Source organism: Mobula birostris, chromosome 2 (assembly GCF_030028105.1).
Source record: "Mobula birostris isolate sMobBir1 chromosome 2, sMobBir1.hap1, whole genome shotgun sequence".
NCBI lineage: Eukaryota > Metazoa > Chordata > Chondrichthyes > Myliobatiformes > Myliobatidae > Mobula > Mobula birostris.
In genome coordinates, this window is record NC_092371.1 from 60,760,528 (window position 1) to 60,785,705 (window position 25,178).

Consider the following 25,178-nt stretch of genomic DNA (forward strand, 5'->3'; position numbering starts at 1 on the left):
TTTTCTTTTTAAATCTACTTGAAGTGAAAGTTGAAGATTCATAACCATACTGCTGGTATAGTAAGCACAACAAACCACTGCTAATTGTTACTTACAGCTGCCAGTTAGCCACTGTCAGTGATGCATGAGATTGAAGTCCCATTGAATGTAAAGGGAAAACAACTCCAAGTGTGTGAATAATGTCAACTTAATTAACAGTAAAATCACAGGAAATGGAAAAATTAATGTTCTTGAGCAATGTTTCATCATCTTTGAGGAGAAAACCTAAGTCCTGTCACAATAATAATTTTATTTTGTGCACCTTAGTATCTACAGTGCCTAAATAAACACCACAAAGCCATTGTAATCATCCGTGCGCCGATTGATCCTAAAGGATTTAGGCTAAATTTCATGAGAAGTGACACATCTTCTGGGAGAATAACTGCACACCTCCTTAGGAGAGAATGTAACTGGATCTCCCATGATGTCGGGTAATTCATAAGATCAAACTTGGAACGTTATCAATCATGAAAACTTAGCAAGCCTAAGGAATCTCTTAAAGGCAAAATGGCCAGAAATTAAAGTGAACCATGAACCAAATGTACAGATTTAAAAAGCAGCATTGATCAAGAAGAATGATGATAGCTCCATAAATACTATAAAGAAAGGAGTATAAGATAAATACTCAACTCGTGTACTGAATAATGGGCTGCTAATGCGAAAAGCCAAGTTCAGTCTCACCTATTAATATGCACACTTATCCTTTGTTATGTATCACTATTTCTGCCTGATCCATTCTATTAATTCACAGCTCTTCAATATCCAGTTTTCAATAACCTTAAACTGGAAATTTCAGTTGCTACCTCAGTATTCGCCAAGTTTTTGCCACTAAAAAATTTTAAATCACAAGGGTAATCTAGGATAGATCAGACTGCACAATTTTAACTCACCTCTGTAAACTGTCATTATTTCTTACTGAGGTTTTAATAAATATTAAAATGCAATCTTTTGGATTCTTCTTAATTCAGAACCATTACCTGGTCATTAGGAAAGCTGAAAGAATTTCACTCATACTGCTAACTTATTGATGCTTTTCATCACCATTATGTGCTGTGCCATATGATATGGGTGATCACGGTCTTTGACCATGATTGTTTTTGGCAAATTTTTCTACAAAAGTGGTTTGTTATTGCTTTCTTTTGGGCAAGTCGGGTGACCACAGCCATTATCAATATTCTTCAGAGATTGTCTGCCTGGTGTCAGTGGTTGCATAACTAGGACTTGTGATATGCACCAGTTGCTCAAATGACCTGCTCCAATGGCTTCATGTGACCCTGATGAGGGGGCGAAGCAGGTGCTACACCTTGCCCAAGGGTGACCTGCAGGCTAGCGAAGGGAAGGAGCACCTTGCACCTCCTTTGGTAGAGACATATTTCCACGCCACCATCCATTACTAATACTAGATCCATCAAAATATAAAACAATTATATCTGTAAATTTACTTAAACCTTTTTAACTTGACAGTGAATTGTTTAAAAAAAAATTAAGGCATCCGTTAGTCTTGCGAGACCATGGATCTGCTCTTGGAAAGTCTTCACTCTCCAGGGCACAGGCCTGGGCAAGGTTGTATGGTGGACCGGCAGTTGCCCATGCTGCAAGTCTCCCCTCTCCACAACACCGATATTGTCCAAGGGAAGAGCAAGGGCCGATACAGCTTGGCACCAGTGTCATCGCAGAGCACTGTGTGGTTAAGTGCCTTGCTCAAGGACACAACACGTTGCCTTGGCTGGGGCTTGAACTCATGACCTTCAGGTCACTAGTCAAATGCCTTAACCACTTGGCCACGTGCCCACACGCCCACACCAGTGAATTGTTAAATTATGGAAAATGGTAGAAAATAACTGAAACACATTGGTATACAAACTTATCAAATGATTAACACACAAAAAATTCTGGTGGAACGCAGCAGGCCAGGCAGTATCCATAGGAAGAAGCACAGTCAACGTTTCAGGCTGAGACTCTTTGACGGGACTGGTCGTCTAGTCCTGACAAAGGGTCTCGGCCTGAAATATTGACTGTGCTTCTTCCTATGGATGCTGCCTGGCCTGCTGCATTCCACCAGCATTTTGTTTGCGTTGCTTGAATTTCGAACATCGGCAGATTTCCTTGTGTTTGCATTATCAAATAATTAGCTAGGATATAAACACATTTATACTAAACTATAAATTTATGACTAAATTAAATGCTCAACTTCATGACTAAACACATTGATGAAGGTAGAGCAGTGGATGTAGTGCATATGGATTTCAGCAAGGCATTTGATAAAGTACCCCATGCAAGGCTTATTGAGAAAGTAAGGAGGCATGGGATCCAAGGGCACCTTGCTTTGTGGATCCAAAATTGCCTTGCCCACAGAAGGCAAAGAGTGGTTGTAGACGGGCCATATTCTGCCTAGATGTTGGTGACCAGTGGTGTGCCTCAGGGATCTGTTCTAGGACCCCTTCTCTTGGTGATGTTTATAAATGACCTGGATGAGAAAGTTGAGGGATGGGTTAGTAAATTTGCTGATGATACAAAGGTTGGGGTTGTTGTGGATAGTGTGGAGGGCCATCAGAGGTTACAGTGGGACATTGATAGAATGCAAAACTGGGCTGAGAAGTGGCAGATGGAGTTCAACCCAGATAAGTGTGAGGTGGTTCATTTTGGTAGGTCAAATGTGATGGCAGAATATAGTATTAATGGTAAGACTCTTGGCTGTGTGGAGGATCAGAGGGATCTTGGAGTCCGTGTCTATAGGAAACTCAAAACTGCTGAGCAGGTTGTCTGTGTGGTTAAGAAGGCATATGGTGTATTGGCCTTCATCAACCGTGGGAATGAATTCAAGAACCAAGCGGTAATGTTGCAGCTGTATAGGACCCTGTTCAGACCCCTCTTGGAGTACTGTGCTCAGTTCTGGTCATCTCACTACAGGAAGGATGTGGAAACTATATAAAGGGTACAGAGGAGATTTAGAAGGATGTTGCCTGGAATGGGGAGCATGCCTTATGAGAATAGGATGAGTGAACTTGGTCTTTTCTCCTTGAAGTGATGGAGGATGAGAGGTGACCTGATAGAGGTGTATAAGATGATGAGAGGCATTGATCGTCTGGATAGTTCATGGCTTTTTCCCAGGGCTGAAATGGCTAACATGAGAGGGCACAGTTTTAAGGTCTTGGAAGTAGGTACAGAGGGGATGTCAGGGGTAAGTTTTTTTTGATGCAGAGAGTGGTAAGTGCACGGAATGGGCTGCCGGCAACTGTGGTGGAGGTGGCTACAGTAGGGTCTTGCCTAGGTACATGGAGTTTAGAAAAGTAGAGGGCTATGCGTAACCCTAGGTAGTTTCTAAAGTAAGTACATGTTCGGCATAGCATTGTGGGCTGAAGGGCTTGTATTGTGCTGTAGGTTTTCTATGTTTCTATGATATTCGAAGATGATTTTCGTAAGATATAGAGCAGAATTAGGCCCTTTGCCCCATTGAGTCTGTTCCATTTAACTAATTTCTTTTAACTAATCTGACATATTGTAAACTAAACTGAGGTCATTGTATAAAAATTATTGATCTCTCTTGATCATCTATATATTAGTACTTTTTGGAATATGCTTATTTTATTAAATTTTGTCATATAGAATATTAAGAGTCAAAAAAAAACATAGAACCTCAAGTTGCCAAAGGAAACCTCATGCATCATTTAAGAGGATCATGCGTGATGCTGTTACTTTTTCACTTTCCTTCCCAATTCCTATATCCCCGATTTCCGTATCATCTAAAATTCTATTACTCTCAGTATTGGACATACTCACTGATTTAGCATTCACAATCTTCTACTGCAGAAATTTTAATAATTTGTAACCACTGAATAAAGTGGTTTCTTATCATCGGTCTATCTGACTTTTCCTTTATCTAAAGAATATGCTCACTGGCAAACCTCACTGGTTGAGTGAAGAGAGGATATGACAGAAATTTTCAAAGCACTATACTTAATGATAAACAAAACTGTCCTGGTATATTTTTCTCAAAACAATTTCAAAACATTGAGTCTTTTGTAAAATGAATACAAATTTTCTTTGTCATTCAACTTGAAGATAGAAATGTTGGCTACTATACAATGACTCTCCAATAGAGTTATGTAAAATGTAAGGATTTTTCAGAGAATGATAAATACGTCAAAAAGAACTGCTTGCAGTTTCACGAGTAATATTAATGGCATGAGCTCTTGTTATTTCCCTTAGTAATGATGACAAAACTGCCAATTTTTGCTGTCATTATGACATAAATGTGGCAGAAAGTTTGGGATTTTGGTGTGTGTGTGTGTGGTTTAACACACATTTCTCAAAGTTGTCACTCATCTGCCAGATCTCATAGGCTGCATTAGTTCCAAATTCCACCGAAAAGTCACTGAAACTAATTTAACTGCAATGATAAAAAAGAACAAGAGAGGGCATATAATAGAGCAAAAAGTAATGGAACGTTAAGATGATTGGGAAGATTTCAAAATCAACTGAAGTCAACTAAAAAAGCTATAAACAGAGAAAACATGAAATATGAAGGTAAGCAAGCCAATACTATCAAAGAGAATACTAAACTTTTTTCAGATGTATTAAGAGTAAAAGAGAGGTGAAAGTGTGTATTGGACCACTAGAAAACAACACTAGATAGGTAGTAAAGGTGGTCAAAGAAATGGCAGACAAACTTAACGAGTTTGTGTCAGTCTTCACTATGGAAGACACTAGCAGTATGCCAGAAATTCCAGAATGTCAGGGGACTGAAGTGTGCGCATTCCTATTACTACAGAGAACGTGCTTGAGAAGCTGGAAGGTCTGAAGCTAGATAAGTCACCTGAACTAGATGGACTACAACCCAAGTTTCTGAAAGAGGTAACTGAAGAGATTGTGGAGTTATTAGTAATGATCTTTCAAGAATCACTTAATTCTGGAATAGTTCCAGAGGACTGGAAAAATGAAAATGTCACTCCACTCTTTAAGAAGGGAGGGAGGCAGAAGAAAGGCTAGTTAAATATAGGAAGATGCTGGAGTTCCATCCTAAGGATGAGGATTTGAGATACTAGGAGGCATATGATAAAATAGTTAGCATAGTTAAGGGAAAATCTTGCATGTGCATGACAAATTTGTTGAAATTCTTTGAAGAAATAATAGGAAGGATAGACAAAGGAGAGTTGGTGGATGTCATTTACTTGCATTTTCAGGAGCCTTTGACAGGGTGCCACACATGAAGCTGCTTAACAAGAAAAAAGAATATGATATTACAGGAAAGATATTAGGATGAATAGAAGAATGGCTGACTGGCATGCTAAAGGGGACCTATTCTGGTTGGTTCCGGTGACTAATGGTGTTCTACAGGGGTTGGTATTGCGACTCCTTCTTTTCATGTTATAAGTCAATGTGTTGGAAGACAGAACTAACAGCTTTGTGACCAAGTTTGCAGATGATGCAAAGATAGGTGGAGGGACAGGTAGTGTTGAGGAATCATAGAGTCTACAGAAGGAACACAAAATAATCTGCGGATGCTGGGGTCAAAGCAACACTCACAACAGGCTAGAGGAACGTAACAGGTTGGGCAGCATCCGTGGAAAAGATCGGTCGACATTTCGGGCCGGAACCCTTCGTCAGGACCCTTCGTCTACAGAAGGACTTGTACATATTCAAGGTGGGGAGGAGAAGATGGCGACGTGACGCAGCACGCACAGCCACTGCAAATTGATATCGTATTTGTGAAGTAGGATGCCGTGCACAATCCTGATTTGATTGAGACAGCCATGAGAAGCACGGAGGAATATCTGGAGAAACTTCTGAAATGCCTGGTTCACTGCCGCTGCTACTGTGCAATTGAGAATCTCCAGAGGGGAAGGCCCCAAATCCTCGGCTTTGCCTATTGTCTGTTGCCGGGGTCAGGGTCGAAGCGCTCAGCAGAGATGGTGCTCGGTGCTCGGTGCTCGGTATCGGAGAGCTGGACGGAGGCTCGAAGTTTTCGGATTGACTTGGAGTTGGACTGTGGTCGGGTGCTTCCAGGATGCTGCATCAGCAAGTTTGTGGTGCTGGAAGCTCATGGCAGAAGTTTTCTTCCTTCAACTGTCTGTGTGAGGTGATGGGATTTTCGGAGACTTTGAGACTTTTTTTACCGTGCCTATGGTCTGTTCTTCTATCAAATTACGATATTGCTTGCACTGTTGTAACTATATGTTATAATTATGTGGTTTTTGTCAGTTTTCTTAGTCTTAGGTTGTCTTGTGTTTCTGTGATATCATTCTGGAGGAACAAGTTGTATCATTTCTTAATGCATGCATTACTAAATGACAATAAAAGAGGACTGCGTGTCCTCATAATCTAATCTAATATTCGAGAATGGGCAAAGAAATGGCAGATGTAATATAATGTAGGGGTGTAAGACCATACACTTCGGTACAAAGAATAAAAGAGTAGACTATTTTCTTAAAGAGAGAAAATTCAAAAATAAGAGGTGCAAAACTCGGACATGTAAATCAGACCGTGAGGCTGCGGGAGTATTTAAAAGAGAGCAGAGTAACGGAGCAGGCGACGTTGCAGCAGGCAACAGAGTAGAGGGAGACAGAGTAGAAAGGCTTTGGCTCTTGAGGCTTCGGCGAGCAGGGGCTGAGAAAAAGTTTCACTCCAAGTGAGGTAAGGTTGGGTAAGTTCTTTTAATAAATCTAATTACCTTAGGAGTAGGTAATGGAGGCAGCAGTTAGGGCAGTTGAGTGCTCCGTTTGCAGGATGTGGGAGGTCAGGGCGAGCACAATCGTCTCTGATGACTACACCTGTAAAATGTGCATCCAGCTGCAGCTCCTGACAAACCGAGTTAGGGAACAGGAGCTGGAGTTGGATGAACTTTGGATCATTCAGAAGGTAGAGGCAGAAATAAACAGGAGATACAGGGAGATAGTCACCCTAAGAGTCAGGAGACAGGTAGCTGGGTGATTGTCAGGAGGCGGGGTGGAATAGACAGAATGAGCAGAGCAACGCTGTGGCCATTCCCAACAATAATAAGTATATCATTTTGGGTACTGTGATTGGGGACGACCTACCAGGGACAAGTTGCAGTGGTTGCGTCTCTGGCACCGAGATAGGACCCTCAGCTCAGAAGGAAAGGAGGGAAAAGAGGACAGCAGTAGTGATAGGGGATTCGATAGTTAGAGGGACAGATAAGAGGTTCTGTAGAAGAGATCCGGAATCCTGGATGGTCTGTTGCCTCCCTGGTGCCAGGGTCCGCGACATCTCGGATCGAGTTCTCGGTATTCTCAAGAGGGAGGGTGAGTAGCCGGATGTCGTGGTCCATGTAGGGACCAATGACGTGGGTAGGAAGGGTGAGGAGGTCCTGAAAGGTGAGTTTAGGGAGTTAGGTGTCAAGTTAAAGGACAGGACCTCCAGGATAGCAATCTCAGGATTGCTACCAGTGCCACATGCAGGCGGGTTTAGAAATAGTAAGATAGCGCAGATCAACACGTGGCTGAAGACATGGTGCAGGAGGGAGGGCTTCAGATTTATAAATAATTGGGCAGTTTTCCAGGAAAGGTGGGACCTGTTCCAATGGGACAGTCTACATCTGATCTGGAGGGGGACAAATATTCTTGCAGGTAGGTTGCTAGAGAGGCTCTGGTGGATTTAAACTAGATACGAGGGGGGAGGGGAACCAGAGTGTAGGAATGGATGTAAGGAAGAAGGAAGAAAAAGAAAATAGTAAAGTTGTTTGCACTGATAGTGATAAACAGAGAGTAAGAGATGGAAAATTTCTTAAATGCATTTATTTTAATGCTAGGAGCTTTATCAGAAAGGCGGATGAGCTGAAAGCATGGACTGATACCTGGAAGTATGATGTGGTAGCTATTATTGAAACATGGTTACAGGAGGGGTGTGATTGGCAACTAAATATTCCTGGATTTAATTGCTTCAGGTGTGATAGAATCGGTGGGACAAAAGGAGCAGGTGTTGCATTGCTTGTTAGAGAAAAAATTACAGCAGTGCTCTGGCAGGATAGATTAGAGGGCTCTTCTAGGGAGGCTATTTGGGTGGAATTGAGGAATGGGAAAGGTGTAGTAACTCTTATGGGGGTGTATTATAGACCACCAAATGGGGAGTGAGAATTGGAGAAGCAAATTTGTAAGGAGATAGCAGATATCTGTAGTAAGCACAAGGTTGTGATTGTGGGAGATTTTAATTTTCCACACATAGACAGGGAAGCCCATACTGTAAAAGGGCTGGATGGTTTGGAGTTTGTAAAATGTGTGCAGGATAGTTTTTTGCAGCAATACATAGAGGTACCAACTACAGAAGGGGCAGTGTTGGATCTCCTTTTAGGGAATGAGATAGGTCAGGTGACGGAGGTTTGTGGTGGGGAGCACTTCGGGTCCAGTGATCACGATGCTATTAGTTTCAATATAATTATGGAGAAGGATAGGTCTGGACCCAGGGTTGAGATTTTTGATTGGAGAAAGGCTAACTTTGAGGAGATGCAAAAGGAATTAGAATAAGTGGATTGGGACAATTTGTTTTATGGGAAGAATATAATAGAGAAATGGAGGTCATTTAAAGGAGAAATTTTGAGAGTACAGGATCTTTATGTTCCTGTTAGGATGAAAGGAATGGTTAAAAGTTTGAGAGAGCCATAGTTTTCAAGGGATATTGGAAACTTGGTTCAGAAAAAGAGAGATATCTACAATAAATACAGGCAGCATGGAGTAAATGAGGTGCTCGAGGAATATAAAGAATTGAAAAAGAAACTTAAGAAAAAAATTAGTAAAGCTAAAAGAAGATACAAGGTTGCTTTGGCAAGTAAGGTGAAAATAAATCGCAAGAATTTCTACTGTTATATTAACAGCAAAAGGATAGTGAGGGATAAAATTGGTCCCTTAGAGAATCAGAGTGGACAGCTATGTGTGGAGCCAAAAGAGATGGGGGAGATTCTGAACAATATCTTTTCTTCAGTGTTCACTAAGGAGAAGGATATCGAATTGTGTAAAGATAAGGGAAACAGGCAGGGAAGTTATGGAAACTATGATGATTAAAGAAGAGGAGGTACAGGAGCTTTTAAGGAATATAAAGGTGGATAAGTCTCCAGGTCCTGACAGGATATTCTCTAGGACCTTGAGGGAAGTTAGTGTAGAGATAGCAGGGGCTCTGACAGAAATATTTCAAATGTCATTAGAAACGGGGATTTATTTAGAAACAAGGAGTAGCGTATTGCTCACGTTGTTCCATTGTTTAACAAGAGTTCTAAGACTAAACCTAGCAATTATCAGTCTGTGAGTTTGATGTCAGTGGTGGGTAAATCGATGGAAAGTATTCTTAGAGATGGTATATATAATTATCTGGATAGACAGGGTATGATTAGGAACAGTCAACATGGCTTTGTACGTGTACGGTCATGTTTGACAAATCTTATTTAATTTTTTGAAGAGGTTACTAGGAAAGTTGACGAGGGTAAAGCAGTGGATGTTGTCTATATGGACTTCAGTAAGGCCATTCACAAGGTCCCACATGGAAGATTGGTTAGTAAGGTTCAATCGTTAGGTATTAATATTGAAGTAGTAAAATTGATTCAGCAGTGGCTGGATGGGAAACACCAGAGAGTGGTGGTGGATAACTGTTTGTCAGATTGGAGGACGGTGACTAATGGTATGCCTCAGGGATCTGTACTGGGTCCAATGTTATTTGTCATATACATTAATGATCCGGATGATGGGGTGGTAAATTGGATGAGCAAGTATGTAGATGATACTAAGTTAGGTGGAGTTGTGGATAATGAAGTAGGTTTTCAAAGGTTGCAGAGAGATTTAGGCCAATTAGAAGAGTGGGCTGAAGGATGGCAGATGGAGTTTAATGCTGATAAATGTGAGGTGCTACATTTTGGTAGGACTAATCAAAATAGGATATACATGGTAAATGGTAGGGCATTGAAGAATGCAGTAGAACAGAGGGATCTAGGAATAATGGTGCATAGTTCCCTGAAGATGGAATCTCATGTGGATAGAGTGGTGAAGAAAGTTTTTGGTATGCTGGCCTTTATAAATCAAAGCATTGAGTATAGGAGTTGGGATGTACTGTTGAAATTGTGCAAGGCATTGGTGAGGCTAAATTTGGAGTATTGTTTACAGTTTTGGTCTCCGAATTATAGGAAAGATGTCAATAAATTAGAGAGAGTACAGAGAAGATTTACTAGAGTGTTACCTGGGTTTCATCACCAAAGTTACAGAGAAAGGTTGAACAAGTTGGGTCTTTATTCTTTGGAATGTGGAAGGTTGAGGGGGGTCTTGTTAGAGGTATTTAAAATTATGAGGGGGATAGATAGAGTTAACGTGGATAGGCTTTTTCCATTGAGGATTCAAACAAGAGGATATGAGTTGAGAGTTAAAGGACAAAAGTTTAGGGGTAACATGAGGAGGAACTTCTTTACTCAGAGAGTGGTAGCTGTGTGGAACAAGCTTCCAGCAGAAGTAGTTGAGGGAGGTTCGACGTTGTCGTTTAAAGTTAAATTGGATGGCTGTATGGACAGGAAAGGAATGGAGGGTTATGGGCTGAGTGCAGGTCGGTGGGACTAGGTGAGAGTAAGAGATCAGCATGGACTAGGAGGGCCGAGATGGCCTGTTTCCGAGCTGTAATTGTTAAATGGTCATATGGTTATAAAAGGACTTAGGAGTCCTTGTGCAGGATTTCTGAAAGCTAAACTTGTAGATTGAGTCAGTGTCAGGAAAGACACTGTTAGCGTTCATTGTTAGCGTTCATTTCGAGAGGACTAGAATATAAAAGCAAGGATGTGATGCTGAGGCTTTATAGGGCATTGGGCAGATCATACCTGGAGTATTGTGAGCAATTTTGAGCCGCTTGTCTAAGAAAAGATGTGCCTCATTGAACAGGGCCCAGAGGAAGTTCACGAGAATGATTCCGGGAATGAAAGTGTCGGGTGAATATTTAAGGAACATTTGACGTCTCTGGGCCTGTACTCACTGAACTTTAGAAAAATAAGGGGGATTTCACTGAAACCTATCGAACATTTAAATACCAGGATGGAACGGATGTGGAGAGGATGTTTCCTATAGTGGGGGAGTCTAGGACCAGAGGGCATAGCCTCAAGATAGAGGAATGTCCATTTAGAATGAGGATATGGAGGAATTTCCTTAGCCAGAGGGTGGTGAACATGATGAATTCATTGCCATGGATTGCTGTGAAGGCCAAATCATCAAGTATAGTTAATGTGGAGATTGATAGTTTCTTGATTAGTCAGGTGTCAAAGATTATGAGGTGAAAACAGGAGAATATGGTTCAGTTGGATAATATATCAGCCATGATGGAATGTCAGAACTGGCTCGATAGACAGAATGCCCTAATTTGGCTTCTATGTTTATGTCTTATTACCCCTATAACTATCCTTTTTATTTTAAATTATGCAATTCTTATACATGGAACTTTACCAAAGGCTTTCTAAAAGTCCAGGTTTGTCATACCCACTCATTTTCTCTTACATATTCAATTAGTTAAATCTTCAAAACACTAAAGTAGGCTTATCAAACATCTTTTCCTTTCAGAAATCCATGCTTACTGTCCAATCTCATTGAAAACTATCACACTATCTCATTTTTTCCAACTTCAAGCAATCTCCCCACCAGGTGGTTTTCATGTATGTAGTTTTCTCCCTTTTTAAATAATGGGATTACATTTGCCATGCACACTGCAGGAACCTATTCAGAACCTGTAGAATTCGGGAAAATGAGAACCAATATACCTTCTATTTCCATAATTGCTGCTTTAGTTCTCTGGGATGAAAATTAATTGGCCTTAGAAATTTATCAACTTTCACTACATTAATTTCTCATGTATTATTTTCTTCCTAATGCTAACTTTCTTTCATTTTTCATTCTCATTTGTGTTAAGTTACTTGTATTGCCTTCAGTGAAGACAGAAACAAAATATTTGTTTAATTGCTCCTCCATTTCTCTGGTCCCTATTACTCTCCTTTCTGACTATAGGAGACCTTCATGACTTTACGTTTTTCCCCACATATTTATAGAACAGATTTAACAGAAAATGTAGAACTAATATAATTACTTCACCCCCACCTACATCCATGCCAACGGTCAAATTAATGTCAATGACCCATTTTTCCTCTGTATATTTATACCTCTGCTGTCTGTCACATTAATTCAAATATTTTATTGTATTGCCCATTGGCAAACCATATTGCGAAGATCATATATGTCAAAATATTTCAATTTTTGAATATGTTTCTCATCAATATTATAATACTTAAAGATTAAATTTACTCAAGTGATAATTATGTTAGCATCTGGAAGAATTTCACATCAATGCATTATTTTATTGCATTCTCTCCTCATTTATATTTGATAGATTAATAAATCCATTAAAGTAACTGACAAAGGCAATTTTGGAGCATATTTTATATCAGTATTGCTGCCACTGATATTGCATTGTATTTACCAAAGATGTGACAAAGAAATGGAATTGAGGGTATGAGCATGATTAACAACTCTGCTCATTGAGGGCAAACAAAATTCATCTTTAGCCACAATAGTAAATGAATCAACTTTACATGGAAATCCCTACTCTCTAATGGTTCATCCAGGTCAATGAAACTGAACCACAGGACAGAAGTATCAAAGGTGTTTTCTACTCTGACATTTGTTTAGCATTAGAAACTAAAGGTGAATTTCTACCACTCTGACCTCATTTTCTACAACTTTAGAAAACAATTAGAGAGTCAAAAAAAAGCATACTGTTAGGGGGAGCACTAATGGCATTTCGCAGTAAGTTTCTTTTCATAGAGTAGGTTCTTTCCACTATTTACTTGAGGCAGGGTACAATTTTACTCAGAACTTATTTGAAGATGCTTGGAGACTTGGAAAAATATGCTTTGAATTTTGGTTGCAAAAGAAACTATGGATTTTATGCTGTGAGAGACTTTAATATGCATAACACACTACTCGTTGAAGGAGGCATGCTGAGTTTAGGTGGGTTGGCCATTATAGAGCTAGCTTGCTGTGTTGAATTATACGGCATCAGTAAAAAGCTCAAAATTTGTCTTATGTCATAATGATCTCCCTTTGTTAATAATCTATGGTGCCCTTATAAATGACTGGCAGCTGAGCATGCATACTTTATAATGCACATAAGCCGGTCACATACAATTGAGTCAACCTTTTTTTCCCATCAATCTTCGGAATTCAGATTGAAACCTCTCTCAAACCAGTTCTAAGATATTGACCTTGAGTTCTGCATTTCTGACTATTTTACGCTTTTGCCACGGTCCTTTACAGCAGTGGTCAAAGAAGCTTTAAGAAAAAGCTGCCAAGTAATTGCCCCCAGTATCTCTCAAAAGTCCATGTTATGTTGCTGGTAAAAGAAAAATAATTTAGACACTTACCATCCTCTTCAGTTTGTATAACAATTTCATCACTTTCTTTCCTTCCTTCTGGGTTTACCAGTACCAGTCGAAGTTTCACTGTGGTGTATGGATGCAGTCCCCGCAGTGTATAGTGGGATGATGTCTGCATCAGTTCTTCTGCTGTATATTCTCGATGGTCAAGCACATACTGGTACTGAACTGTCAAGTTGTAGCTATGGCAACGAGTGACTGCATACCCAAATGGTTCCCAATGAATAGTCAACTGACGAGATCGGACATCCACAACTTCCACATTCTGAGGTCCATGGACAGGATCTAGGGAAAAAAAAAATACTCTATTATAGTTAGAACCATGCAGGCCCTTAACCTGATCTCATAACAGAAAGGTAACATCAAAACTACTTGCTAATCATGTTTCCAAGCACTGAGGGCTGAGATATTAACAACTATAAGAGGAATAGAAGTATTCATCCAATTTAATATAAATTAATTTTTACAACTTTATTTAGGTTGAATAAAAACTTTAATCTTATATAATCTTTAACTAGAAATGGCTGACTATCTTCTTGAAGTTGAGTATTTTGAACAAAGAATTGTCATTATATCTCCAAGGCTGATCTCTCAACTACACTTGTTAGCTGATAGAATCTGCAGTTCTGAATTTTTCCAGGCCAGATGAAAGATCATCAGCTTGAAGCATTATTTCAGTCTTCCAGCATCAGCTATTGCACTGGTTTTCAACTGTGCATTAATCAAACACAAGAACTTTCCACAGAATTAAATATTTGAGTGTCAAATGTCAAACAAAGGAAAGCAAATTTTATCAATAGAAGTACTTCTTACAGACCTGTAAATATGATACAAGCAAATTGAATGCAGTGTTATAGCAATCATCCTACTTTTGACCTTGTGATGGAGGCAAGGTAATTGATAGAGCAGTTGAAGTTAGATTTGGTCAAGGAAATATTCACAAGGAACATCCGCAGCTGGTCCTTGGGTTTGAGGCAGTTGCCCTCCATTAATCACAATGTTATTCAGTTGTGTAAAGTTTGGCTCCTTCCTGTTTTCTCCATGTTTCCTACTACACTTTTATTCGTGATACACAGTGTGACATTTATTCAAATAGCCACTTGACAAAATAGGTAGCTATTCTTATTTATTTTATCTCAAATATATCCTGTGGCAATCCAAATTAAGTCACATTGAATTATCTTTTTCTGTTAACGCATTGAGACAGGTGTGATATTTTACCCCTGAATAGATAAGTGATGATGGAGGATTATCTGTTTCAAAGTATCACTTTTTGGGCTTACATGGGGAAAGATGCTTGGTACCCTATGAATTCCTTTTGAGGACTCCTCCACCCCCCACCCCCATCCCCATTTTGGTGATCACATTCACACAAGATGTGTTACCAGTAGTCCAGATGAGATGCAAAAAAGGAATTTTCCCTGATTCTCATGTTCTTGCAGAAGTTATTAATAGCAGAGACCGGAAAGAGTCAGAGAAATTGCATTATGAGGACTTACTGATTATCTTTACCTTGTTCCAAAGTAACTTTCCTAACTGTCTTCAGCCTTATGTATTTCTGAGCAAGTCTTGGCTTGGTCTCCAGGGTGGATGTATCGGCATTTACTAATTCCCTTTCCTTCCTATAATGTTACACACTTCCACGGGGAACAAATTGGCACTAATTCCCATGCTCCTTTATAGACAGAATTTTTACTGATGACAATAATGATGGGGGCACTGCCAGGGTCACCCATCACTTAAACCGTAACAATTAATATTTCAGAAATGAATATTTACCTATTAGAATGAGGAAACAACAAATTAATCCTTTAAAATGATCCCTGTGGCTATAGCATGACAATAGAGCTAACCACCCATCAGTTACATTGAGAAAATACCACATTTCCCATTAGATCATGATGTCACTCAGTGTAGCAATAACATAATTTATGCTTGCCAGCTTCAATTATACTTTTGCTCGCTGATTTTCTTCTATATTATGTGGAACCTGTAGGGACTGAAACTGCATTCAATATTCATCCAGTTGGAAGGATATGGGTGACTTCAGGTCTCTTACGTTATTCAGCTTAGACTTAGTAGTTAATTAGTGTGTCCAATTGATTCCCAAGGTGCCCCCTGCCTCCTACCTTTGCCATCATCTTGGTCTCTAGGACTGGCAATATAGCTCTAATTAAGAATACCATATGGACAGTTCTATACAATGGGACTGCAGTAACAAAGGAATTCCACAGACATTATAATTTTCTTATTCTTAATGCCTATGAGATGCTGGAAGTATCTTAAATAAACAAACTCAATTAAAAGGGCCCTACTAACAATATTGAAAACCAACAGATGAATTCATTTCCTCCACATTGTGCAGGTTACAATGAACTATTAAATACATCATGTATAGAACAATAACTTGATTTAAGATTTACATTAATCAAAACATTTAACATGTCTTTTGCAAAATGGTGCAAATCGGTGCTCAATGAAAAATAGCACGTTCAGAGCATTCAGCTTCAGGTAATTTTCTCCATGCTTCTTAAAGCTGGTATTTTTCAATCTGACGTAAAGATTCAGCCATTTCTCTTCATGTCTCTGTATTGCTAGATATTAATTTCAAAAGCATGTGGAATCTGTGATCTGATACCACTAGATCTGCTGTACAAATTTAACTTCACCAGCAGTGGTACTTCCGCTTTCAGCAAAACGTTTCGAACTATTGCCTATCTTCCATGAACACCTTGCTTCGATGTATAATGTTACCACTTATTTCCTTCAGCATGTTGGAGCAGCTGCCAGAGTTTTGAACACAGTCTAACACCTCAAAGTGCACTCATAGTTCTCCACAACTTTATAGTTAAGCTCCATGTTATAAAAAAATAATCTGTGGTAGGACAGAAGAGTACAACACACAGTTGTAAATTGCATAGTTTTTTCTCTACTGCTAATGAAAGGCTGAAATTATAGATTGCAATTCACTTTCTTTTTAGGATTACATCATAGTCTGTCGCTCCCTCTTGCTTGCAGTTCCTGAGGGAATGTTTTTGCATTCAAGTGATCTCTCTCTCCCTCGATGCTATTGGCAGATGGTGCCAGAGCAAAGAGTTAATCAACACAGACTGTAGATTTGAACTCTAATTCAGGTTTATGATCTGTTTTAGTTCTGGTCGCTCCCTTCTTGATAATACTTTTGGGCAATTTTTGAATCGGGGCGGCCCACAGATAACGAACACTGAGCTGAACTGAACTGAAATGTGCCTTTGATTTTGTGTTTTATAGTCTGTGTTTTCACTCTGTTTTGGGTGCCATTTGTGCGTAGGGGAAGTGGGGGTTGATGTTTGATGTTTTTGCCTTGAAAGGGTTGGTTCCATGGTTCTTTGTTTTGTGACTGTCTGTGGGGAAGATGAATTTCAGGGTTGTATACTCATAGCTGTACGTTGAATCTTAGAAAAGTGACACTTAAAAATTTCTGGAATATTATTATTATAAAGATAGATCCGGTCCTCGGGTTGAGGTTCTAAACTGGAAAAAGGCCAAATTTGAAGAAATGAGAAAGGATCTAAAAACACACATACAAGTTGCTGGTGAACTCAGCAGGCCAGGTAGCATCGGCCCAAAACGACGACTGTACCTCTTCCTAGAGATGCTACCTGGCCTGCTGCATTCATAGCAACTTTTATGTGTGTTGCTTGAAATTCCAGCATCTGCAGATTTCTTCCTGTTTAAGGATCTAAAAAGCATGGATTTGAACAGGTTGTTCTCTGGCAAGGATGTGATTGGTAAGTAGGAGGCCTTCAAAGGAGAAATTTTGAGAGTGCAGAGTTTGAATGTTCCAGTCAGGATTAAAGGCAAAGAGAATAAGAATAAGGAACCTTGGTTCTCAAGGGATATTGGAACTCTGATAAAGAAGAAGAGAGAGATGTATGACATGTATAGGAAACAGTGAGTAAATAAGGTGCTTGAGGAGTATAAAAAGTGCAAAAAAATACTTAAGAAAGAAATCAGGAGGGCTAAAAAAGGACATGAGGTTGCTTTGGCAGTCAAAGTGAAGGATAATTCAAAGAGCTTCCACAGGTATATTAAGAGCAAAAGGATAGTAAGGATAAAATTGGTCCTCTTGAAGATCAGAGTGGTCGGCTATGTGCGGAACCAAAGGAAATGGGGGAGATTTTAAATGGGTTTTTTTGTGTCTGTGTTTACTAAGGAAACTGGCATGGAGTCTATGGAAATAAGGCAAACCAGTAGTGAGGTCATGGAACCTATACAGATTGAAGAGGAGGAGGTGCTTGCTATCTTGAGGCAAATCAGAGTAGATAAATCCCCAGGACCTGACAGGATATTCCCTCGGACCTTGAAGGAGATTAGTGTTGAAATTGCAGGGGCCCAGGCAGATATGTTTAAAATGCCGGTATCTACGGGTGAGGTGCTGGAGGATTGGAGGATGGCTCATGTTGTTCCGTTGTTTTAAAAATGCTCTAAAAGTAATCCGGGAAATTATAAGCCGGTAAATTTGACGTCGGTAGTAGGTAAATTATTGGAAGGAGCACTAAGAGAAAGGATCTACTAGTATTTGGATAGACAGGGACTTATTAGGGAGAGTCAATATGGCTTTGTGCGTGGTAGGTCATGTTTAACTGATCTATTAGAGTTTTTGAAGGAGGTTAACAGGAAAGTGGATGAAGGTAAGGGAGTGGATGTTGTCTACATGGACTTCAGTAAGGCCTTTGACAAAGTCCCGCATGGGAGGTTAGTTAGGAAAATTCAGTTGCTAGGTATACATGGAGAGGTGGTAAATTGGATTAGGCATTGGCTCAATGGAAGAAGTCAGAGAGTGGTAGTAGAGGATTGCTTCTCTGAGTGGAGGCCTGTGACTAGTAGTGTGCCACAGGGATCAGTGCTGGGTCCATTGTTATTTGTCATCTATATCAATGATCTGGATGATAATGTGGTAAATTGGATCAGCAAATTTGCTGATGATACAAAGATTGGAGGTGTAGTGGACAGTGAGGAAGGTTTTCAAAGCTTGCAGAGGGATTTGGACCAGCTGGAAAAATGGGCTGAAAAATGGCAGATGGAGTTTAATACTGACAAGTGTGAGGTATTGCACTTTGGAAGGACAAACCAAGGTAGAACATACAGGGTAAATGGTAAGGCACTGAGGAGTGCAGTAGAACAGAGGGATCTGGGAATTTAAATAAAAAGTTCCCCAAAAGTGCCATCACAGGTAGATAGGGTCGTAAAGAGAGCTTTTGGTACATTGGCCTTTATAAATCAAAGTATCGAGTATAAGAGTTGGAATGTTATGGTGAGGTTGTATAAGGCATTGGTGAGGCCGAATCTGGAGTATTGTGTGAAGTTTTGGTCACCAAATTACAGGAAGGATATTAATAAGGTTGAAATAGTGCAGAGAAGGTTTACAAGGATGTTGCCAGGACTTGAGGAACAGAGTTACAGAGAAAGGTTGAATAGGTTAGGACTTTATTCCCTGGAGCGTAGAAGAATGAAGGGAGATTTGTTAGAGGTATATAAAATTATGATGGGTATGGATAGAGTAAATGCAAGCAGGCCTTTTCCACTGAGGCTCGGGGAGAAAAAAAAACAGAGGACATGGGTTAAGGGTGAAGGGGGAAAAGTTTAAAGGCTTCTTCACACAGAGTGTTGGGGGTGTGGAATGATGAAGTGGCAAATGTGGGCTCACTTTTAACATTTAAGAAAAACTTGGACAGGTACATGGATGAGAGGCATATGGAGGGATATGGTCCAGGTGCAGCTCAGCGGGACTAGGCAGAAAAATGGTTCAGCACAGCCAAGGAGGGCCAAAAGGCCTGTTTCTGTGCTGTAACGTTCTATGGTTCTGTGGTTCTAACTATTTGTTAATAAATTCATCGCTTTGATTATTTGGCTAAACTGCTTCTTTACTTCTTAAATGTCAAAGCTATTAGCATACACATGGTTATAATATCATTTTTTGAAATATCATAAAACTGTTGGATAAATATTAACCAAACCCAATACCCATATGTTTCTTCATTTAGTTCTATGCATTGGAAATACTCATTTCAAAATGTATTTTTGTTGAATTGATAACATGATTTTTGAGTTAATTTAGTACTCTGTACAAAATGGGGAAAGAGACTTCCAATATTACTTTGGAATCCTTCATTATTTTCATTCATGATCTAAACCAGGCATTCCCAACCTTCTTTATGCCATGGACATCTACTATTAACTGAGGGGCTTGTGGTCCCCAAGTTGGAAACCCCTTCTAAATGAAAGCATCTGAGGCCTGACCTCCACTTTTGTAAAGGAGAACGAGGCAGGACATGTACCTAAAAGTATCAAAGAGATGGATGCTGCTGGAGTGGAAATAGATGGATGGTTTGCAAGTAGGAAATCAAAGCTCTTTGGAAAGGAATCTCTGAGGAGGATACAAAGAATTTACAAAGGGATATGACCAGGCGAAGGAAGTCGATAAGGAAGGGACAGGTGAGAATGTTATATTGAACAAAAACCACATGCATTTGGTAGGAAAATGGAAAAACAGAATGCATAATTAGTGTTTGTTGAACGCTGGGATATTGGAGGGAATATAATTTCAGGATGAATTCTTATGATAACTGACAATAAGATAAAATGTATTTTCTTAAGAAAAGAGTATCCAATTTTTTGCTTTTTAAAACATCAAGTTATATCAAAACGAAGATCTGCTGATTCTGGAAATCTGAAATTTTAAAAAAAAACAGGAAATACTGGAAATACTCTCAGGACAGGCAACATCAGTGGAATGTCAGCATTTCAGATGAAGGATCATTAGTGCATTATAAAGAACTGATACATGAAGAACCTCGGAGAGGTTTAAAGGGGTGTTGCTATGTTGCATTTAAGAAAGTCTACACTTAGCAGTTGTCTAATCAATGTTTATGTAATGATGAAGGGAAAAAAAATTGTCTTTGACCATAAAACCACAAGCCATAGGAAGAGAATGAGGCCATTTGGCCCATTAAGTCTGCTGTTCCATTCAATCACGGCTGATTTATTATTCCATTTTAATCCTATTCTCTTGCCTTCTCCCCATAACCTCCGATACCCATACTAATCAAGAACCTATCAGCCTCCACTTTAAAAATACCCAAGGACTTAGTCTCTGCATCCATCTCCAGCAATGAATTCCTCAAATTCACCACCCTCTGGTTGAAGGAATTCCTCCTTATCTCTATTCTAAAGGGACATCCTTTCATTCTAGGCTGTGCCCTCTGTTTGTGAACCTTCCCACTACTGGAAACATATTCTCCTCTTCCACTTTATCTAGGACTTTCAAGGTTTGCCAGGTTTGAGATTCCCCTTCATCCTTCTAAACTGCAGTGAGCACAGACCCAGAATCATCAAACACATCTTGTTATGTTCTTGGGAACCTCCTCTGGACTCTCTCTAATGCCAGCACATCCTTTCTAAGAGAGGGTGCCCAAAATTGCTCCAATATTCCAAATGAGTCCGATGAAAACCTTAAAAATCTTCAGAATTACATGCTTGCATATATGCTTTCTAGTCCTCTTGAAATGAATGCTAAAATTGCTTTAGCCTTCTTTACTACTGATTCACGCTGAAAGTTAAACTTAAGGGAATTCTGCACTAGGAATGGATCTGGTGTTGGGTTTTGAGCCTGTCCAGGTGACTGACTTTTCAGTGAGTGAGCTGTTAGGAAACTGTGATGACAGCTCCTTAAGTTTATAACTATAGATAAGGGTAAGTATGAACCTTGTAGGAGAATATTAAATTGGAACAAGGCAAACTATGAGAACATTAGGCAGGAAAAAGGGAGTTAATTGAGATCAGCTGTTTTTAGGCATCCATATCTGACATGTGGAAGGTGTTTAAAGACCAACCACACACAGGTATGTTCCAGTCAGAAGAAAGGTAAGAGGAACCTTGGTTGTCAAGGAAGGTGATGAATTTAGTCAAGAAGAAATAGGAAAAATATGTAAATCTTAGGAAGCTAGAACCAAAGAGAGCCCTTGAGGATTATAAAGAAACCAGAAGCAAGCAGCTGAGAAGAAGGGAGTGAAGAAATTGGATACAAAAAGTCTTTTTTTTAAACACTGCTCGGGGAGAAGGGTCTGCACTGCGCAGGTGCGTGACGTAGCACGCCAAGATTTAAAAACAGACCACCATATACAGCGGGCAGCAGAGTGAGAGGGAGCAGAGTGGGACAGCTTTGTCTCAACAGGCTTCGGTGAGAACAGGCCGAGGCCAGGGTAGGTTCCAGTAAGTTTTTTGTCCTGATTGTTTAGGGTAGAGAGAATGCCAGGCAGGATGTTGGAATGCTCCTCTTGCAAGATGTGGGAAGTTAGGGAGCCCTCCGGAGTCCCTGACAACGACACCTGCAAGAAGTGCATCCAGCTGCAGCTCCTAACAAACCGCGCAACTGGAACAGGAGCTGGATGACCTCCGGATCATTCGGGAGAATGAGGAGATTATAGATGGTAGCTACAGGGAGGTAGTTACGCCAAAGGAGCAGAGCACAGGAAATTGGGTCACTGTCAGGTGAGGGAAGGGGAAAGGGCAGGCAGAGCAGGGTTCCCCTGTGGCTATTCCCATCAACAACAAGTATACCACATTGGATACTGTTGGGGGGGGATGACTTACCTGGGACTAGCTGCAGTAGCCAGATCTCTGGCACTGAGTCTGGTTCTGCAGTGCAGAAGAGAGGGGGGAAAAAGAGGAGAGCGGTAGTGATAGGGGACTCGATAGTTAGAGGTACAGATAGGAGGTTCTGTGGTCGTGACAGAGAATCCAGGATGGTTTGTTGCCTCCCAGGTGCCAGGATCAAGGATGCCTCTGATCGCTTGCATAACATTCTCAACTGGGAGGGTGATCAGCCAGATGTCATGGTGCACATTGGTGCCAATGACATGGCAAGGAAGAGTGAGGAGGTCCTAGAGAGTGAGTATAGAGAGCTTGGTAGGAAGTTGAAAAGCAGGACCTCGAGGGTGGTAATCTCAGGATTGCTACCTGTGCTACGTGCCAGTGAGGGTAGGAATAGGATGCTCTGGAGGATGAACAAGTGGCTGAGGAACTGGTTTAGGGGAAAGGGTTTCAGATTTCAGGATCATTGGGGCAGGTGGGACCTATACAAGAGAGACGGGTTACACTTGAACTACAAGGGGACCAATATCCTTTCAGGGAGGTTTGTTGGTGCTATTGGGGAGGCTTTAAACTAGATTTGCAGGGGGATGGGAACCAAAGTGCCAGGGCTGACAGTGTGGCTGGGGTGAAAATAAATGATGTGAAAAGTTCAAGCAAAACCACAAATAGAAAGGTTGTGAGTGGTGGTAAAAATCTTCTAAGGTGTATATATTTTAATGCTAGGAGTATTGCGGGGAAGGCAGACAAGTTGAGTGCGTGGATTGACACGTGGAATTATGACATTATAGCAATCAGTGAAACTTGGCTACAGGAGGGGCAGGACTGGCAGCTTAATATTCCAGGGTTCCAATGTTTCAGATGTGATAGAGGCAGAGGAATGAAAGGTGGGGGTGGGGGGGTGGTAGCATTGCTTGTCAGAGAAAATGTTACAGCAGTGCTCAGGCAGAATAGATTAGAGGGCTTGTCTACTGAGTCCTTATGGATGGAGCTGAGAAACAGGAAAGGTATGGCCACATTATTGGGGTTGTATTATAGACCACCCAATAGTCAGCAAGAATTAGAGGAGCAAACCTGCAGAGAGATAGCAGGCAGCTGCAGGAAACATAAAGTTGTGGTGGTAGGGTATTTTAATTTTCCACATATTGATTGGGACTCCCATACTGTCAGGGGTCTAGATGGGTTAGAGTTTGTAAATGTGTTCAGGGAAGTTTTCTAAATCAATATATAGAAGTACCAACTAGAGGGGATGCAATATTACATCTCCTATCAGGAAACGAGTTAAGACAGATGACGGAAGTGTGTGTAGGAGAGCACCTTGGTTCCAGTGATCATAACACCATTAGTTTCAACGTGATCATGGATAAAGATAGATCTGGTCCTAGGGCTGAGGTTCTAAACTGGAAGAAGGCCAAATTTGAAGAAATGAGAAACGATCTAAAAAGCGTGGATTGGGACAGGTTGTTCTCTAGCAAGGATGTGATCGGTAAATGGGAAGCCTTCAAAGGAGAAATTTTGAGAGTGCAGAGCTTGTATGTTCCTGTCAGGATTAAAGGCAAAGTGAACAGGAATAAGGAACCTTGGTTCTCAAGGGATATTGCAACTCTGATAGAGAGAATTGTATGACATGTATAGGAAACAGGGAGTAAATAAGGTGCTTGAGGAGTATAAAAAGTGCAAGAAAATACTTAAGAAGTAAATCAGGAGGGCTAAAAGAAGACATGAGGTTGCCTTGGCAGTCAAAGTGAAGGATAATCCAAAGAGCTTTTCCAGGTATATTAAGAGTAAAAGGATTGTAAGGGATAAAATTGGACCTCTTAAAGATCAGGGTGGTCGACAATGGACGGAATCAAAAGAAATGGGGGAGATCTTAAATAGGTTTTTTCCATCTGTATTTACTAAAGAAACTGGCATGAAGTCTATGGAATTAAGGGAAACAAGTCGTGAGACTATGGAAACTGTACAGATTGAAAAGGAGGAGGTGCTTGCTATCTTGAGGCAAATTAAAGTGGATAAATCCCCAGGATCTGACAGGGTATTCCCTCGGACCTTGAAGGAGACTAGTGTTGAAATTGCAGGGGCCCTGGCAGATATATTTTAAATGTCGGTGTCTACGGGTGAGGTGCCGGAGGATTGGAGAATGGCTCATGTTGTTCCATTGTTTAAAAAAGGATCGAAAAGTAATCCGGGAAATTTTAGGCCAGTAAGTTTGCCGTCGGTAGTGGGTAAGTTATTGGAGGGAGTACTAAGAGACAGAATCTACAAGCATTTGGATAGATAGGGACTTATTAGGGAGAGTCAACATGGCTTTGTGTGTGGTAGGTCATGTTCGACCAATCTATTGGAGTTTTTCGAGGAGGTTACCAGGAAAGTGGATGAAGGGAAGGTAGTGGATGTTGTCTACATGGACTTCAGTAAGGCCTTTGACAAGGTCCCGCATGAAAGGTTAGTTAGAAAAATTCGGTCGCTAGGTATACATGGAGAGGTGGTAAATTGGATTAGACATTGGCTCAATGGGAGAAGCCAGAGAGTGGTAGTGGAGGATTGCTTCTCTGAGTGGAGGCCTGTGACTAGTGGTGTGCCACAGGGATCAGTGCTGGGTCCATTGTTATTTGTCATCTATATCAATGATCTGGATGATAATGTGGTAAATTGGATCAGCAAATTTGCTGATGGTACAAAGATTGGAGGTGTAGTGGACAGTGAGAAAGGTTTTCAAAGCTTGCAGAGGGATTTGGACCAGCTGGAAAAATGGGCTGAAAAATGGCAGATGGAGTTTAATACAGATAAGTGTGAGGTATTGCACCTTGGAAGGACAAACCAAGGTAGAACATACAGGGTAAATGGTAAGGCACTGAGGAGTGCAATAGAACAGAGGGATCTGGGAATACAGATACAAAATTCCCTAAAAGTGCCATCACAGGTAGATAGGGTCGTAAAGAGAGCTTTTGGTACATTGGCCTTTATTAATCAAAATATTGAGTACAAGAGCTGGAATGTTATGATGAGATTGTATAAGGTATTGGTGAGGCCGAATCTAGAGTATTGTGTTCAGTTTTGGTCACCAAATTACAGGAAGGATATTAATAAGGTTGAAAGAGTGTGGAGAAGG

At 40.5% G+C, this 25,178-nt stretch overlaps 1 protein-coding gene across 3 annotated transcripts in view; it reads right to left on the reverse strand.

Annotated features, from left to right (window-relative positions):
• Positions 1–25,178, reverse strand: part of LOC140187024 (receptor-type tyrosine-protein phosphatase T) — a 1,622,799-nt gene that overhangs the window by 484,723 nt on the left and 1,112,898 nt on the right. For all 3 annotated transcript variants that reach the window (XM_072241892.1, XM_072241901.1, XM_072241888.1), the window contains exon 8: positions 13,424–13,720. In XM_072241892.1, the coding sequence (XP_072097993.1) occupies positions 13,424–13,720 (297 nt within the window). The remainder of the gene's footprint in view (positions 1–13,423; positions 13,721–25,178) is intronic.